The sequence below is a fragment of the Malus domestica genome, chromosome 04 (genome assembly GCF_042453785.1).
Source record: "Malus domestica chromosome 04, GDT2T_hap1".
NCBI lineage: Eukaryota > Viridiplantae > Streptophyta > Magnoliopsida > Rosales > Rosaceae > Malus > Malus domestica.
In genome coordinates, this window is record NC_091664.1 from 4,045,037 (window position 1) to 4,057,221 (window position 12,185).

At 37.9% G+C, this 12,185-nt stretch overlaps 2 protein-coding genes across 2 annotated transcripts; both read right to left on the bottom strand.

Moving 5' to 3' along the window:
• Nucleotides 1-776: 776 nt before the first annotated feature.
• On the bottom strand, nt 777-4,408 carry LOC103435438 (uncharacterized). Its single transcript, XM_008373832.4, has 2 exons — nt 3,765-4,408; nt 777-1,292 (listed from the first exon to the last, which is right to left on the bottom strand). The coding sequence occupies exons 1-2, from the start codon at nt 4,337-4,339 to the stop codon at nt 1,028-1,030; spliced, it is 840 nt and encodes a 279-aa protein (XP_008372054.1). The 5' UTR covers nt 4,340-4,408; the 3' UTR covers nt 777-1,027.
• Nucleotides 4,409-6,053: 1,645 nt separating this feature from the next.
• On the bottom strand, nt 6,054-9,766 carry LOC103435439 (uncharacterized). Its single transcript, XM_008373833.4, has 2 exons — nt 9,120-9,766; nt 6,054-6,583 (listed from the first exon to the last, which is right to left on the bottom strand). Exons 1-2 carry the CDS (start codon nt 9,758-9,760, stop codon nt 6,325-6,327), a joined length of 900 nt encoding a protein of 299 aa, XP_008372055.2. The 5' UTR covers nt 9,761-9,766; the 3' UTR covers nt 6,054-6,324.
• Nucleotides 9,767-12,185: the final 2,419 nt, after the last annotated feature.

Genomic DNA, 12,185 nt, shown 5'->3' on the forward strand with positions numbered 1-12,185 from the left:
ACCCACCCTCCCTCACCCACCCACGTTCCCACCAACCCTCTTCCCACCTGATGGTGAAGTGCTCCTGCATCACACCTCTTGGTCTTGGGTTTGAGGGTGTGTGTTCTTCTGCTGCTCTACTGTTGCCTTTGAATGTGATTAACCCACCCACCTTCCCCTTCCCAATACCCACCCCGCCACTAAGCCTTTTCACCTTCCCAAAACCGCTAAAATTCCCTGCCTTTCTTCTCTCCTTTGCACCCACTCTTCACCCCTAACTTCCGTCGATCCTCGGCCGCAATATGAAATCGAATTTCTCCTGCAGCGGATCGGCCTATGATTGCACCAAGGTGTCATCCAGTTCGAGAAACACCATCATCTTCTCCGGAGAGACCAGCGGCGTAAGCGATGGCTCGAACAAGAGCTTGCGCCAGATCGGGTTTTTCCATCCGGGTTTGCATTCTGACCGGCGGCCGTGGAGAGAGAAGGGAGGGAGGGATGGAATTTTGGGGAAGGGGAATGGGCTAGGTTTTGGGGATGGGGAATAGGCTTGGCGGCGGGGGTGGGGTGGGATGGGGTGTTTGGGTTACAGGAAAGGGGAAGTTGCCCCCTCACAAGCTAAAAAATGCCGGGAGAGTTGTACAGATTATAATGGGGAGAACACATTGGAAATGCGAACACTTTCCAAACAGCAATAGGAATGGAACACAAGCACCCGCACACCTTGACACCCAGAGAGTTTCTAAAACCCCTCTTCCACAAATTGAATCGGCTGTACCGAAAAATATGCGAAAAACTTGATTCCGAAAGTAACAAGCAACTCGGATTATGTTGTACATGTCTTGATACAAAGGTTCGTATACATTTAACACGCTTGAACTAACCAAGCAGTCTGGTCTCTCTAAAGATTGCTGAAGATATGATCGAAAAGAGAAGGAAAGAAAAAGATTATGTATAATACCACAAAATGCATCATAGCCTTCAGATTAAGTTCCCATTCTGAGACTGGTTGCCACCGCAGAGTGCAAATTTGCCGTCTGGGGAAGGCTCAGTCAGCATTTTCTTCCTTAATTGCGACCTTTTTTCCCTTGGCTCTTTGTGCAGTTCTTCGTTTGGCCTGAATTTGGCGTACGTATTCCGCTATTATGACATGGAACTTTGGAGCCAGCTTACTTGATGAGGACATATTCAGGCCTGCCTTCTTCAAGGCCCTTCTGACAGCCTTCTGAGCCACTTGGAAGTGAATTGGGCAAAGAGAGGGAACAGTGGATCTCAGTATCGGCTTCCCACAGGTTATAGGTCCTGCCTGAGCACTAGATATATAGAGCCAATCATTTAACAAAACTGTCAGTTGAAAACCAATCGCTGCATGGTGCATATACACAAAGGACAACTAATGCTTGGTGTATTTGCATATATTATAATAAGCTTACAAATTTGAACTGCATCATCATGTGATAGCTACAAACGTTTCTCGGTATTTCCTATAACGAAAATATCCCAGTACTAGCAAAAAGGATGCCTCAACTTAGATGATTTTGAGTAGAATAAAAAATTCACATCAAAACATGCGCAAACAATAATTAGAATTACTTTGATCTACTCTTGTCTGAGATTGGAATAAGCCCCAGACTGAGGAGAAGAGAGGCAGAGTTCAGCAAAGCAGTAGCACCTACTAGTTCTTATACTTAATTAAACATCTGTGAACCTAAAAATGAATAACAGTAAAACAAATATCTCTAAAATGCTTTGACACAGTGCCGCCTAAAAGGTGAAGAGTAAAACCCCAATCCTCCTTGCATGCACCCGCCGTCACTTCTATAGCATTTCATTATCTCTCCACATTTGAACTCTTAACCTGGCTTCCACATTTCGGGCTACTGTAATATGGTTCATGACTAAAAGGCCTTTTCAAACAAATGTTTGGAGTTGTAACTTGTACCCTTTTTTTTAAAGGACACAATTTTTTTGTTAAAACGCAGAAGAGACGAGCCATATGGTAAAAAACCTAGAATAAAAACCCAACGAACACTAAGAAACAATGAAGTACACTAAAGAAGATATAGGGTTTTAACAATACTAACTGAAATTGGTTTAAATTTATCCCTTGTTTTCATTCTTCTCCCTATCTTCCCTACTTATCTGTGTTTCAGCCCTCCTACGTCAACTAGATAATTTTTCCCCTTCACATATTGGTATTAATTCTCATCTTTAAGCCCCTACTATGCAATTGTTGCAATTCTGTCCCCGGTGTTCTTTGTAAATTTGTCATTTGCCTTGCCATAAGTTGTTAGTCTTGAGCAGCAGCTAACCGACCATTGCAAGAATAGTCCACCTCCGTCAATCAAATGGTCCCACATGCACTTTACACACAGGGGCAGGGAGGAACATTATTTTTTCAGTGTTGAAAGTAAAATACAAAAGCACCAACCCACCTGTAGTTTTCTAAAGGCTAAAGAAATGCAGACCGCCATAAGAAATGCCTATACAGGTAATATTGGGCTTAGTACTCATCACACCAAGAACTAACAGCAGCGAATCATGGACTATGTTGTTTTCTTAGTTATTAGTGATCACATGATTCACGTTATATTCCTATTACAGTGAAAGTGTTGCATCCAGTATTTCCACTTCGTGGATTTGAGGAGAAGACCCTCCTTATGTAAGTGCCATTCAAATTCTAGTTCAATATGAGTCATACTAGAGTGTTGTTTCTGCTAAAACTTCATTGCAAAGACGATCAATTTATAATACAAGTATTTGGTCTCCCCCTTTTGTCAAGCAACCTTGGCCTCTTCCATTTCGCTCTTCCTTTCAAAACTTAAGCAATCCCTTTCCTCCAGAAGATTCAGCTCCTTGATTTTCTCCTCCACCTCCTTCTCCTTACCTAATCCCCATTAATCTCCTTATTCCATTCCATTCCATCCCATGATCTTCTCCCTTACAAACTGCCATGTCCTCATCAACTCAAAGCCTAGCTATCCATGTTCACCCCCTTCTTCCCGCAATTCCGTGAAACACTTTTTAGACATATGATGTTCTAACCACGTGTTCTCTAACTAATTCACATTATTTTTTGCCCAGAACAAATAGACAATGATCCAAGGTCACCCTAACAAGGGCCTTTTGTCAGACATGTGCAAAACCTTCTTTCCAAGGAAAAAAAAAAGTATAGGAAATCTATCCAATCTGTTTAACATATTTTCTACCAAATTCAAATCTCAATATCCATCAATACAAAAGATTAAGGATATATATTACCATCACGCATTATGATGCACAGTAGGCACTATTTAGACATATTTCTACATCCATATTGGGCTTTACTTGATATCAAAAGAGTACATCATCATCTTAACGGAATTGTTACGAAGCGCATACTCCCTATTTTCAACCAAATAAGTTTCTTTCAGCTTAGTATACCGTACTTAATCACAGGATACCCTCTATAAACTGCTCACGGTTTGTCTCAGAAGATTCCTAGACATAAAAGAAAAGGTGCCCGGAGACCTCACATTTTTCATTTTCTACAAGCATATTTTCTTATCAACACTTCAAAGTTTGAAATTGGCAGAATAACCAATAGAATTAAGCCAAAAATAACGCAAAGTAATTCAACTAAGCTCGTAAAAGCCTCATGAAGTTAAAATTCAATACAGAAATTACAATTTAAGCATTCCAATGCACGAAAATCAGTCTATTCAATCAATTGATGAAAAACCCAGATATATCTTCACAAATTAACAACTACCCATCAAAGAACTAATCGAAAATAGAAAATTTACCTCTTGATAACATAATCACAAGGCTTATAGAGCTTCTGCTTCGGATCCGAAAGAATATGAAGGTGGCAAAAGCTCGTCATCGCCATGGCCTTGGCTTTACACTGCTGAGAAGCACATTGCAGTTTCCTTCTGGCATCGAAGCCGGCGGCAGCACCACGATTATTGTTGTTGCAATTTCCGTTTATGTTGTTGTTGTTCTCATCAGTGCCTTCAGCAACCCCAGCAGCGTCTCTCTCGCTCCTGTGCTCTTCCTTGTAAGGGCTGACACCGTAGTTCCACCAGTACTCTCTGTACCCAATCCGGAGCTCCTCCATGAGTGCCCAGTAGTGGGATTTGTAGCATTTTTTGAGCTCCCTGAGGTAGGAGCGGCGGCGGCGGATGAGCTCGTGGTGGGTGATGTGGGAGGCGCGCGAGAGGTCGATTTCTTCTTGGGACGGTGGGATAGGAGGGATTGTGGAGGTGGAGGGGTCAGAGTTTGGGGTTTGGGTTTCAGTGATCGGGTTGAGGCTCGTCGGGTTCTTGGGAGGTTTGGAAGAAGAGGAAGGAGGATGGGTCTTGGAACCAGAGGCAGCCATGGGGGTTGGAAAGGACAGAAATTGAGAGAAATAATTTCATTTACGTGGGTACCCACACGAATTACAAACATAAGTAAATACAAAAAACCACCATTAATTAATCATTTCACCAAGAAAATTATTTTTACACTTTAAATTTTTAATTGGGCGTTAAATTAACATTATTATTTATAGGATTAAGTACCTAAAATCCCATAACATTTTAAAGTCATTCTAAATTGGTCTTTAACATTTTTAAACATCCCAAACAAGTATCTAGTCTATTAAAAATGTCACATCCGTTTAAGTCCTGGTTAAAAATTTGTTAAATTAGCTAGGCATTATTTGTCTTCAAAATCAATAGAAGGTCATTTAAGTATAGCTTCTACCAACTAATGGTTACCACCACCCTCATCATGATACCACCTCCAAACCAAACGCAAAACCACCAACTCCACCCAACAGCTCAAATCACGAACATTGAGAAGAAGGTCTTGAAGGTTGTTGAAATAGTGTGGATTGCCATAATACGACCACCACCATTTTCATTGCCCAAAAAGAAGTCGAAGCTTTACGAACTAAAAATTAGCGAATGAGGAAATTACATGAGCGGAAACAAACTCCTTGAAACCCCATTTGAATTCTCAACCATCTTATTTGTTAAGAGATTGCCCTCTTGATGTAATTTTCATTTGGATCCATTTTCGATTGAGTCCAAAACATGTTTGATCATTGGATTCCATATTATATAACCCATGTTTCAAATTTAATTTTGAGCCACCTAATATTAATATCATCCATGATATACCCAGTTGCCAGTTGATGGATTTTGCGTATAATTTACCTTTGAAAAATTAATTGGCGCTTAATGGATGTGAAATTTTTAATAGGTTTAGTACTTATTTGAAATGTTTAAAAAAGATTGAGACCAATTTAAAATGACACTAAAAAGTTAAAGAGTTTTTTGATACTTAATCCTTATTTATAAATGCAAAAATATTAAAAAACCATAATTAAATATTTAAATTTTAGAATCCCAATAAAATTGCCTTTAGTAATGTATTAAAAAATAATCAAAAATCAAATCTCAGTTGTCGATAACAAAAATATTTTATTGAAACAATAAGAAATATTATAGATACTATAATAGTAAAGCGGGCGAGGCAACGGTAACACTTCGTTGTGGCATTTGTAGAACATTGTGTGCATTGTTTTGTCATCGTTGGTTCGAACCGGTGAAGTAGAGGGCAAGGGAATGACTCGAGCCTCGGCCGCTCTGATTCGACCTTGTGCTCACCAGCAGAGGTGAAAAGCCGAATTCCATATGTTTTTCATATGTGAGACACATTCAATCGACGTTTTGGCATATAAATGAACTTAGCTTTTTATTCCTGTTCACTTAGCCCCTGGCTTAATGTATGACATGGCAAGTGAGGGACTCTTTTTTTTTTTAATCCGGAAGATTATAGGAATTCGTAAATCGTGTCCATTCATCGTACATTCTACAATAAGAAATTATTTTAAATATTTTATTTAAAATTAAACACGAATAGTACCTGACAAAAACTGAACACACGTTATACGATGAATGAACATAAAAACTGAACACACGTTATACGATGAATGAACATAATTCACGAATTCTCAAGATCCTCACCAAAAGGATTCGGAGAGGATCCTATTGGCCTTCTTTTCCTTATTTGTATGTCACATGGGCGCCACGCGGGCATAAAAGTGAAAAAGAAAAATAGTTCGTTTATGTACTTGGGTTAATCATTCTACAATATACCTCTTTCACCATAACCAAATTGCTTTCAAAATTCACATCAAATTTGTCACATTTGCTTATACTAGTTTTGGGCACAGAGAGAGAGGGAGAGAGAGAGAGAGAGAGAGAGAGAGAGAGAGAGAGAGAGACCAAGGCACCTCACTTCTGGTTTTGAATCAATTTACAAATTCAACAATATGCCATAAGATTTGTGCACCTGCCGGCTGGAGAGGATCGCTCAGTCGGCGTTTTCTTCCTTAACTGCAACTTTTTTTCCCCTTGCCCTTTGTGCTGTTCTTCGTTTGGCCTTAATTTGGCTTACACATTCTGCTAATACGACATGGAAAGTTGGAGCAAACTTACTTGATAAGGTATTATTAAGGCCTGCTTTCTTCAAGGCCTTCCTGATATTCTTCTGATTCATTTGGAAGTGAGAAGTACAAAGAGAAGGGACAGTAGATCTTAGTATTGGCTTCCCGCAGGTTATTGCCTGAGCACTAGATATCAGCCAATCAAATTAACAAATCTGTCAGTTAAATGTTCAAACATTTCCATACCAATTAACGATATTCTCAGTTGAAAAATCAATCCCTGCTATGAACATACAAAAAATAAAACGACAAAAAGAAAAGAACAAAGTTGGCCAACAAACGGTTGGTGTATCATAAGCATACTAGTCTGAAACGAACTATCGTGGGACAGCTACGAAGGAGATTCCTTGTTTCCTAAAACGAAAATATCCCAGTACCAGGAACGAACATGCACCCTTATACGGGGCACCAAAACTTAGATGATCTTGATTAGAATAAGTTCACATCAAAGATGCACAATCAATTGGGATTACTTTAATCTACTCCTGTCCTTTATTGGGTTTGGATCAGAATGAAATCCCAGGCTAAATGGAGGAGACGAGAGTTATAGCAGCAAGAAGTAGCACCTACTAGTTCTTATATGTAATTAAACATCTGTCCACCTACTTGAAACATTATATGATAATGCTACAATTCCAGTGCACGAGAAATTTGACACATTCAAAATCACAACTAATGGTCCCAACTCTGCTAATGCAGAAGTGATGCAAAAGGTTAAAACAAAATGTTTCCCCTCGGTGCCCTTTTTTTTTTTTTTCTTCTAGACCATGAGAGGAAAACCTAGAACAAAAGCTCAACAAGCACTAAGAAATAATCAGCACAAAGCTCCCACCAAATCAAAATGAATTACTGTAAAGGAGATTTGAATTTTAGCTTTGCTTTACTTCTTCTCCCTATGCTCCCTACTTTATCTGTGTTTCTCACCTTGTCTTACATCGGCCAATTTAAAAACAGTTGTGCCCTAGCAACTATTGGTATTAAATCCCATTTTGAAACCGCTACTATGTAATTGTTGCAATTCTATCAGCAGTCCTTTGTGAACAAGCCATTCTCCCTGTCATAAGTTATTGTTCTTGACCAGCAGCTAATCAACCATTGCAAAAGCAGCCCACGTTCCTCCATCGAACGGTCCCACATGCACTTTACATGCAGGGCAGGAAGGCACAATAGTTACCTACCTGTTGTTTTCTAAAGGAAAAGCAACACAGACCATCATGTAACATGCCTATACAGGATATATTGGGCTTTGTCAGAAACATGAAGAACCAACAACAACGAATCCTGGACTAAGTTGTTTTCTTAGTTATATTGATCACATTATGTATCCTATCCTATTACAGTGAAAGGGTTGCATAAAGTATTTCCACTTTGTGTACTTGAGGAGAAGACCCCCAAGCTCCTCATGCAAGTGCCATTCAAATTAGTTCAATATGAGCCATATAAGTGTTGTTTCTGCTAAAACTTTGTTACAAAGACGTATTTATGATACTAAAATTTGGTGTCCTTTGCCATTACAATTTTGTCCTTTTTCCTTCCGCTCCTCCTTTCAAAACTAAGCAATCCCATTCCTTAGTGCATTCAGCTACTTGGGTTTCTCCTCCGCCTCCTCGTTCCCCAATTGCTTAACCTCCTTATTTCATTCCCTAACTATAATTCCCTCATGAATTAAAAGCCTTGCCCTCCTTGTTTACTAATTTCTTCCCATGAGTCTGTAAAACATTTGAGAATCCTGCTTATACTCTCTATTCCAAGGAAACAAGTTCCTCTTAGTGTAGGATATCCTAAATAATCACCGAGGACCCACAAGAAAGTTTTCACCGGTTTTGTCTCGAAACTTGCTATGAATAAAATATGATTCCCTGAGGTCTTAATCACAAATTGAAAATTAAAAGTTCTATAAAGACTATGGTTTTATCAAGTTTTTCCTGAAAATGCTCCATACCTCACATTTTTCTTTCCAGAGACAAGATAATAAGTTGTTAGGTCTATTGTTGAAGTGACTTTCGTCAACAACAAGAATTTTTCGCCCTAAGTTCCAACAGATATTCAGAAACAAAAGATACAAAAACATATAATCACAACCACTCAAGTAAAAACTGTACAATTCCAATGGCAGGCCAAAAAAGATAGATTTTCAATTTGATTTTCTCTATACAAACAAACTAATCCAGAAAACAAGAATGATTGTTATTAAAGCTGCACTTAATATCAGAAAAGGCAACACTCAAGTACAATATAAATCAAATCCACATCCTTCTTTCGTAAGTTCGTAACTATAACATTCTTCTGAAGATATTATTTGTCAGGAAAACAGAAACAAATTAGAAGCTGAACACGGAAAACGGAAGAAAAAAAAAATCAAAATTAGTAGCATAACCAGTTCCTAAACAGAAATTTAAGACTATTCCACCAAATCCATCACAAACAAACACAGTAACACACTCATATAATTCGACGAAAGGCTACCCTCATAAAAACCCTAATTGAATTCAAAAATTGGTAGCGCAAATTAGAATCGAAATGTATCTAAACATTCTACTGCACAAATATCTGTCTTTTCAATCAACAGATGACCAACCCAGAAGCATTCTCACAAATTAACAAACACCCATCACAGAATTACACCAAAAACTCAAACTTTACACAAGACAGAGAAAATTACCTCTTAATAACATAACTACAGGGCTTATAGAGCTTCTGCTTCGAATCCGAAAGAATATGGAGGTGACAAAAGCTCGTCATTGCCATGGCCTTCGTCTTGCACTCTTTAAAAGCGCATTGCAGTTTCTTTTTCGAATCGAAGTCGGCCGCAGGACCGCCATTGTTGTTGTTATTGTTCTCATCAGTTCCTTCAGCAACCCCAGCGGCGTCTCTCTCGCTCCTGTACTCTTCTTTGTAAGGGCTGACGCCGTACTTCCACCAGTACTCCCTGTACCAAATCCTGAGATCCTCCATGAGGGCCCAGTAGTGGGCTTTATAGCATTTGATGAGTTGCTTGAGGAGGTAGGAACGGCGGCGGAGGAGCTGTTCGCGCGTGATGTGGGAGGCGCGTGAGAGGGCGATTTCTTCTTGGAAGGGTGGGATAGGAGGGATTGTAGAGGTAGAAGGGTTAGGGATTAGGGTTTCAGGGATGGGATTGAGGGTTATGGGGTTCTTGGGAGGTTTGTAGCAAGAGGGAGCATGAGTCTTGGAACCAGAGGCAGCCATGGGAGGAGGGATGTGGGGGAGAGGGGGGTAAGGGTTGTTTGGCTGTGCGTGTGTTTGAGAGAGTCGGAAACAACTTCTGGCCCTAATAAAAGGCATAAAAAAATGGTGGTTTAACGAACGGTTTATTTTACTATTTATTACATATTTATTCATTTTCATTAAAATTGAAGTTTTTTTTTCTTCACTTTTTGTTAGTTTTTCTTAAAAAAAAAAAGAGTAAACTGTCGGTTTACCCCCTGAACTTTCACCTCACTTTCGATTTCCCCCCTGAACTTTTCCATTGGAAAATTAAGGACTCAAACTAATTTTTTTAGCCAATTTACCCCCTACCGTTAGTTTTTCATATATTTCATCCATATTTCCGTTAAGTGAGACCATGTGCACAACATGTGAGGGTAGTTAAGTTATTTCACTCTTAAAAATGATTAAAAAACTGAAAATAATAAAAAAAACAAAACTTTCCCTCTATTTTTTCTCGCTAATTCCTATCCTCGATTTTATTTTTCCCTCTCATTCCTATGCATGAGAAATGACATATGGTGTTATTGTCTACCATTTTTATTTTCTCTAACAAATTAATAATTTGACAAATGCTAATGGTGCTATTGTCTCCAAAGCAGTGCATTAATATAAGAAACCCTAGTCTTTTTTATGGACATGTTTCTTATATTAATGCACTGCTTTGGAGACAATAACATCATGAGCATTTGTCAAATTATTAATTTGTTAGAGAAAATAAAAATTGTAGTACATGCTTCAAAAAAAAGATTAACTTAGCTACTTATGAAGACAATAACACCATATGTTATTTCTCATGCATAGGAATGAGAGGGAAAATTAAAATTGAGGATAGGAATTAGCGGGAAAAAATAGAGGGAAAATTATTATTATTATTTATTTTCAGTTTTTAATCATTTTTAAATTGAAATGACTTAACTATCCTCACATGTTATGCACATGGTCTCACTTAACGGAAATATGGATGGAATATATGAAAAACTAACGGTAGGGGGCAAATTGGCTAAAAAAATTAGTTTGAGTCCTTAATTTTCCAATAGAAAAGTTCAGGGGGGAAATCGAAAGTGAGGTGAAAGTTCAGGAGGTAAACCGACAGTTTACCCAAAAAAAAAAGATAAAGCAAAAAAGGAAACCAATGGTCCAATAGTTGAAACAAATTTCAGCCTCATATTCTATACAACATGTTTTAGTTTGATTTCGTACTTCGTACGCTAGTGATATACAAGATAGTGGCTAAAAGTCAAATTACTCTCCAAATTTTTCTCCCAAACCCAATCCAACCCAAGGGAAAATTTTGGGCTAAATGCTAAATGTTAAACCAATGCCAAATTCCCCCAAAATTTAGCCCAGAAATTGGAATTTAAAATTTTCGATATTTATCGAAATTTAAATTTTTTTAGATTAAAATGTTTATAAAATTAATTTACGATAAGCTTCAATTCTTAACAAGAATCTTGTAAGTTTGAAATCTCATAATTATTCATAGCAACCGTCTTTATATTTGGATCATGAGATTTTGGAAGTTGGAGGTGAGCCGCTAAAAAAAGGACCTTGAATTCTTAGACATTTCAATCTGTTGTACATTTATAAAGTTTTTTAAACAATCATTAGTTTATCATTAAATCGTGCTCTAGACCATTAATGATCAACATTAAGCTAAAGATTTCAAGAGAATAAAGAACAATAAAACCTTATTGACGAATGTAATAAATTTAATAGCGTCAATTGACTCTATTTTGTTGTTCTTAGAATCAACATCACAATCACGAATATTATAATCAACAATGATTCAATAATAAATTATTGAAAAATAAAATATAAATTCACAATTTTGATTACCTCAAATTATAATCTTCAAGACCATGTGATAGTTAAATCACAATCTTTCTGGCGTTTGTGAATTTCACGATAGTGGTCATAAGAGACTGAAATGTTTTTGTGAGTCTTTTCGATCTTTGAAATAATGGACTGTCGTGGCGAAGCCACCAATTAGTCATTTAAAAAAAAAAGATTTAGGTTTTACTACTTTATAAGTTGAAGAGGAAGGCAAAATATGATATGTGTTTTTTCTATCCGACCCTTTTTTATGATTTTGTTGATCTTTGTTATTTTTTATTGGAGGGTCATTAATTCTATGTGGAATAAATTTGAAAAAGAGTAAAAAACAACTGACTAAAGTGCAACTCCGAGTATAAAACTGCACACAAGAAAAAAGAGGCAGACCATCTCCATTGCATTCACAACTCAATTATAGTGTGTCGCGTCCCGGTCTGGGTACGCACTACATTTCGGGTACGATTTCACCGTAGCACGATATTGTCTATTTTGGGCTCTGACCACGCCCTCACAGTTTTGTTTATGGGAACTCATACGAAAACTTTTCAGTGGGTCATCCATCCTGGGATTGCTCTCTCACGAACTCGCTTAACTTCGGAGTTCCGATGAAACCCGAAGCCAATAAACTTCCAAAAGACATCGTGTTATAGGAGGTGGGTATGTACAT

Excerpts from the sequence above, each read along its gene's own strand:
- LOC103435438 (XM_008373832.4), bottom strand. The coding sequence starts at position 4,339 with ATGGCTGCCTCTGGTTCCAAGACCCATCCTCCTTCCTCTTCTTCCAAA. Across the intron at positions 1,293-3,764 it reads TGTGATTATGTTATCAAGAG|TGCTCAGGCAGGACCTATAA; the intron begins GTAAATTTTCTA and ends CTATATATCTAG.
- LOC103435439 (XM_008373833.4), bottom strand. The coding sequence starts at position 9,760 with ATGCCTTTTATTAGGGCCAGAAGTTGTTTCCGACTCTCTCAAACACAC. Across the intron at positions 6,584-9,119 it reads TGTAGTTATGTTATTAAGAG|TGCTCAGGCAATAACCTGCG; the intron begins GTAATTTTCTCT and ends GCTGATATCTAG.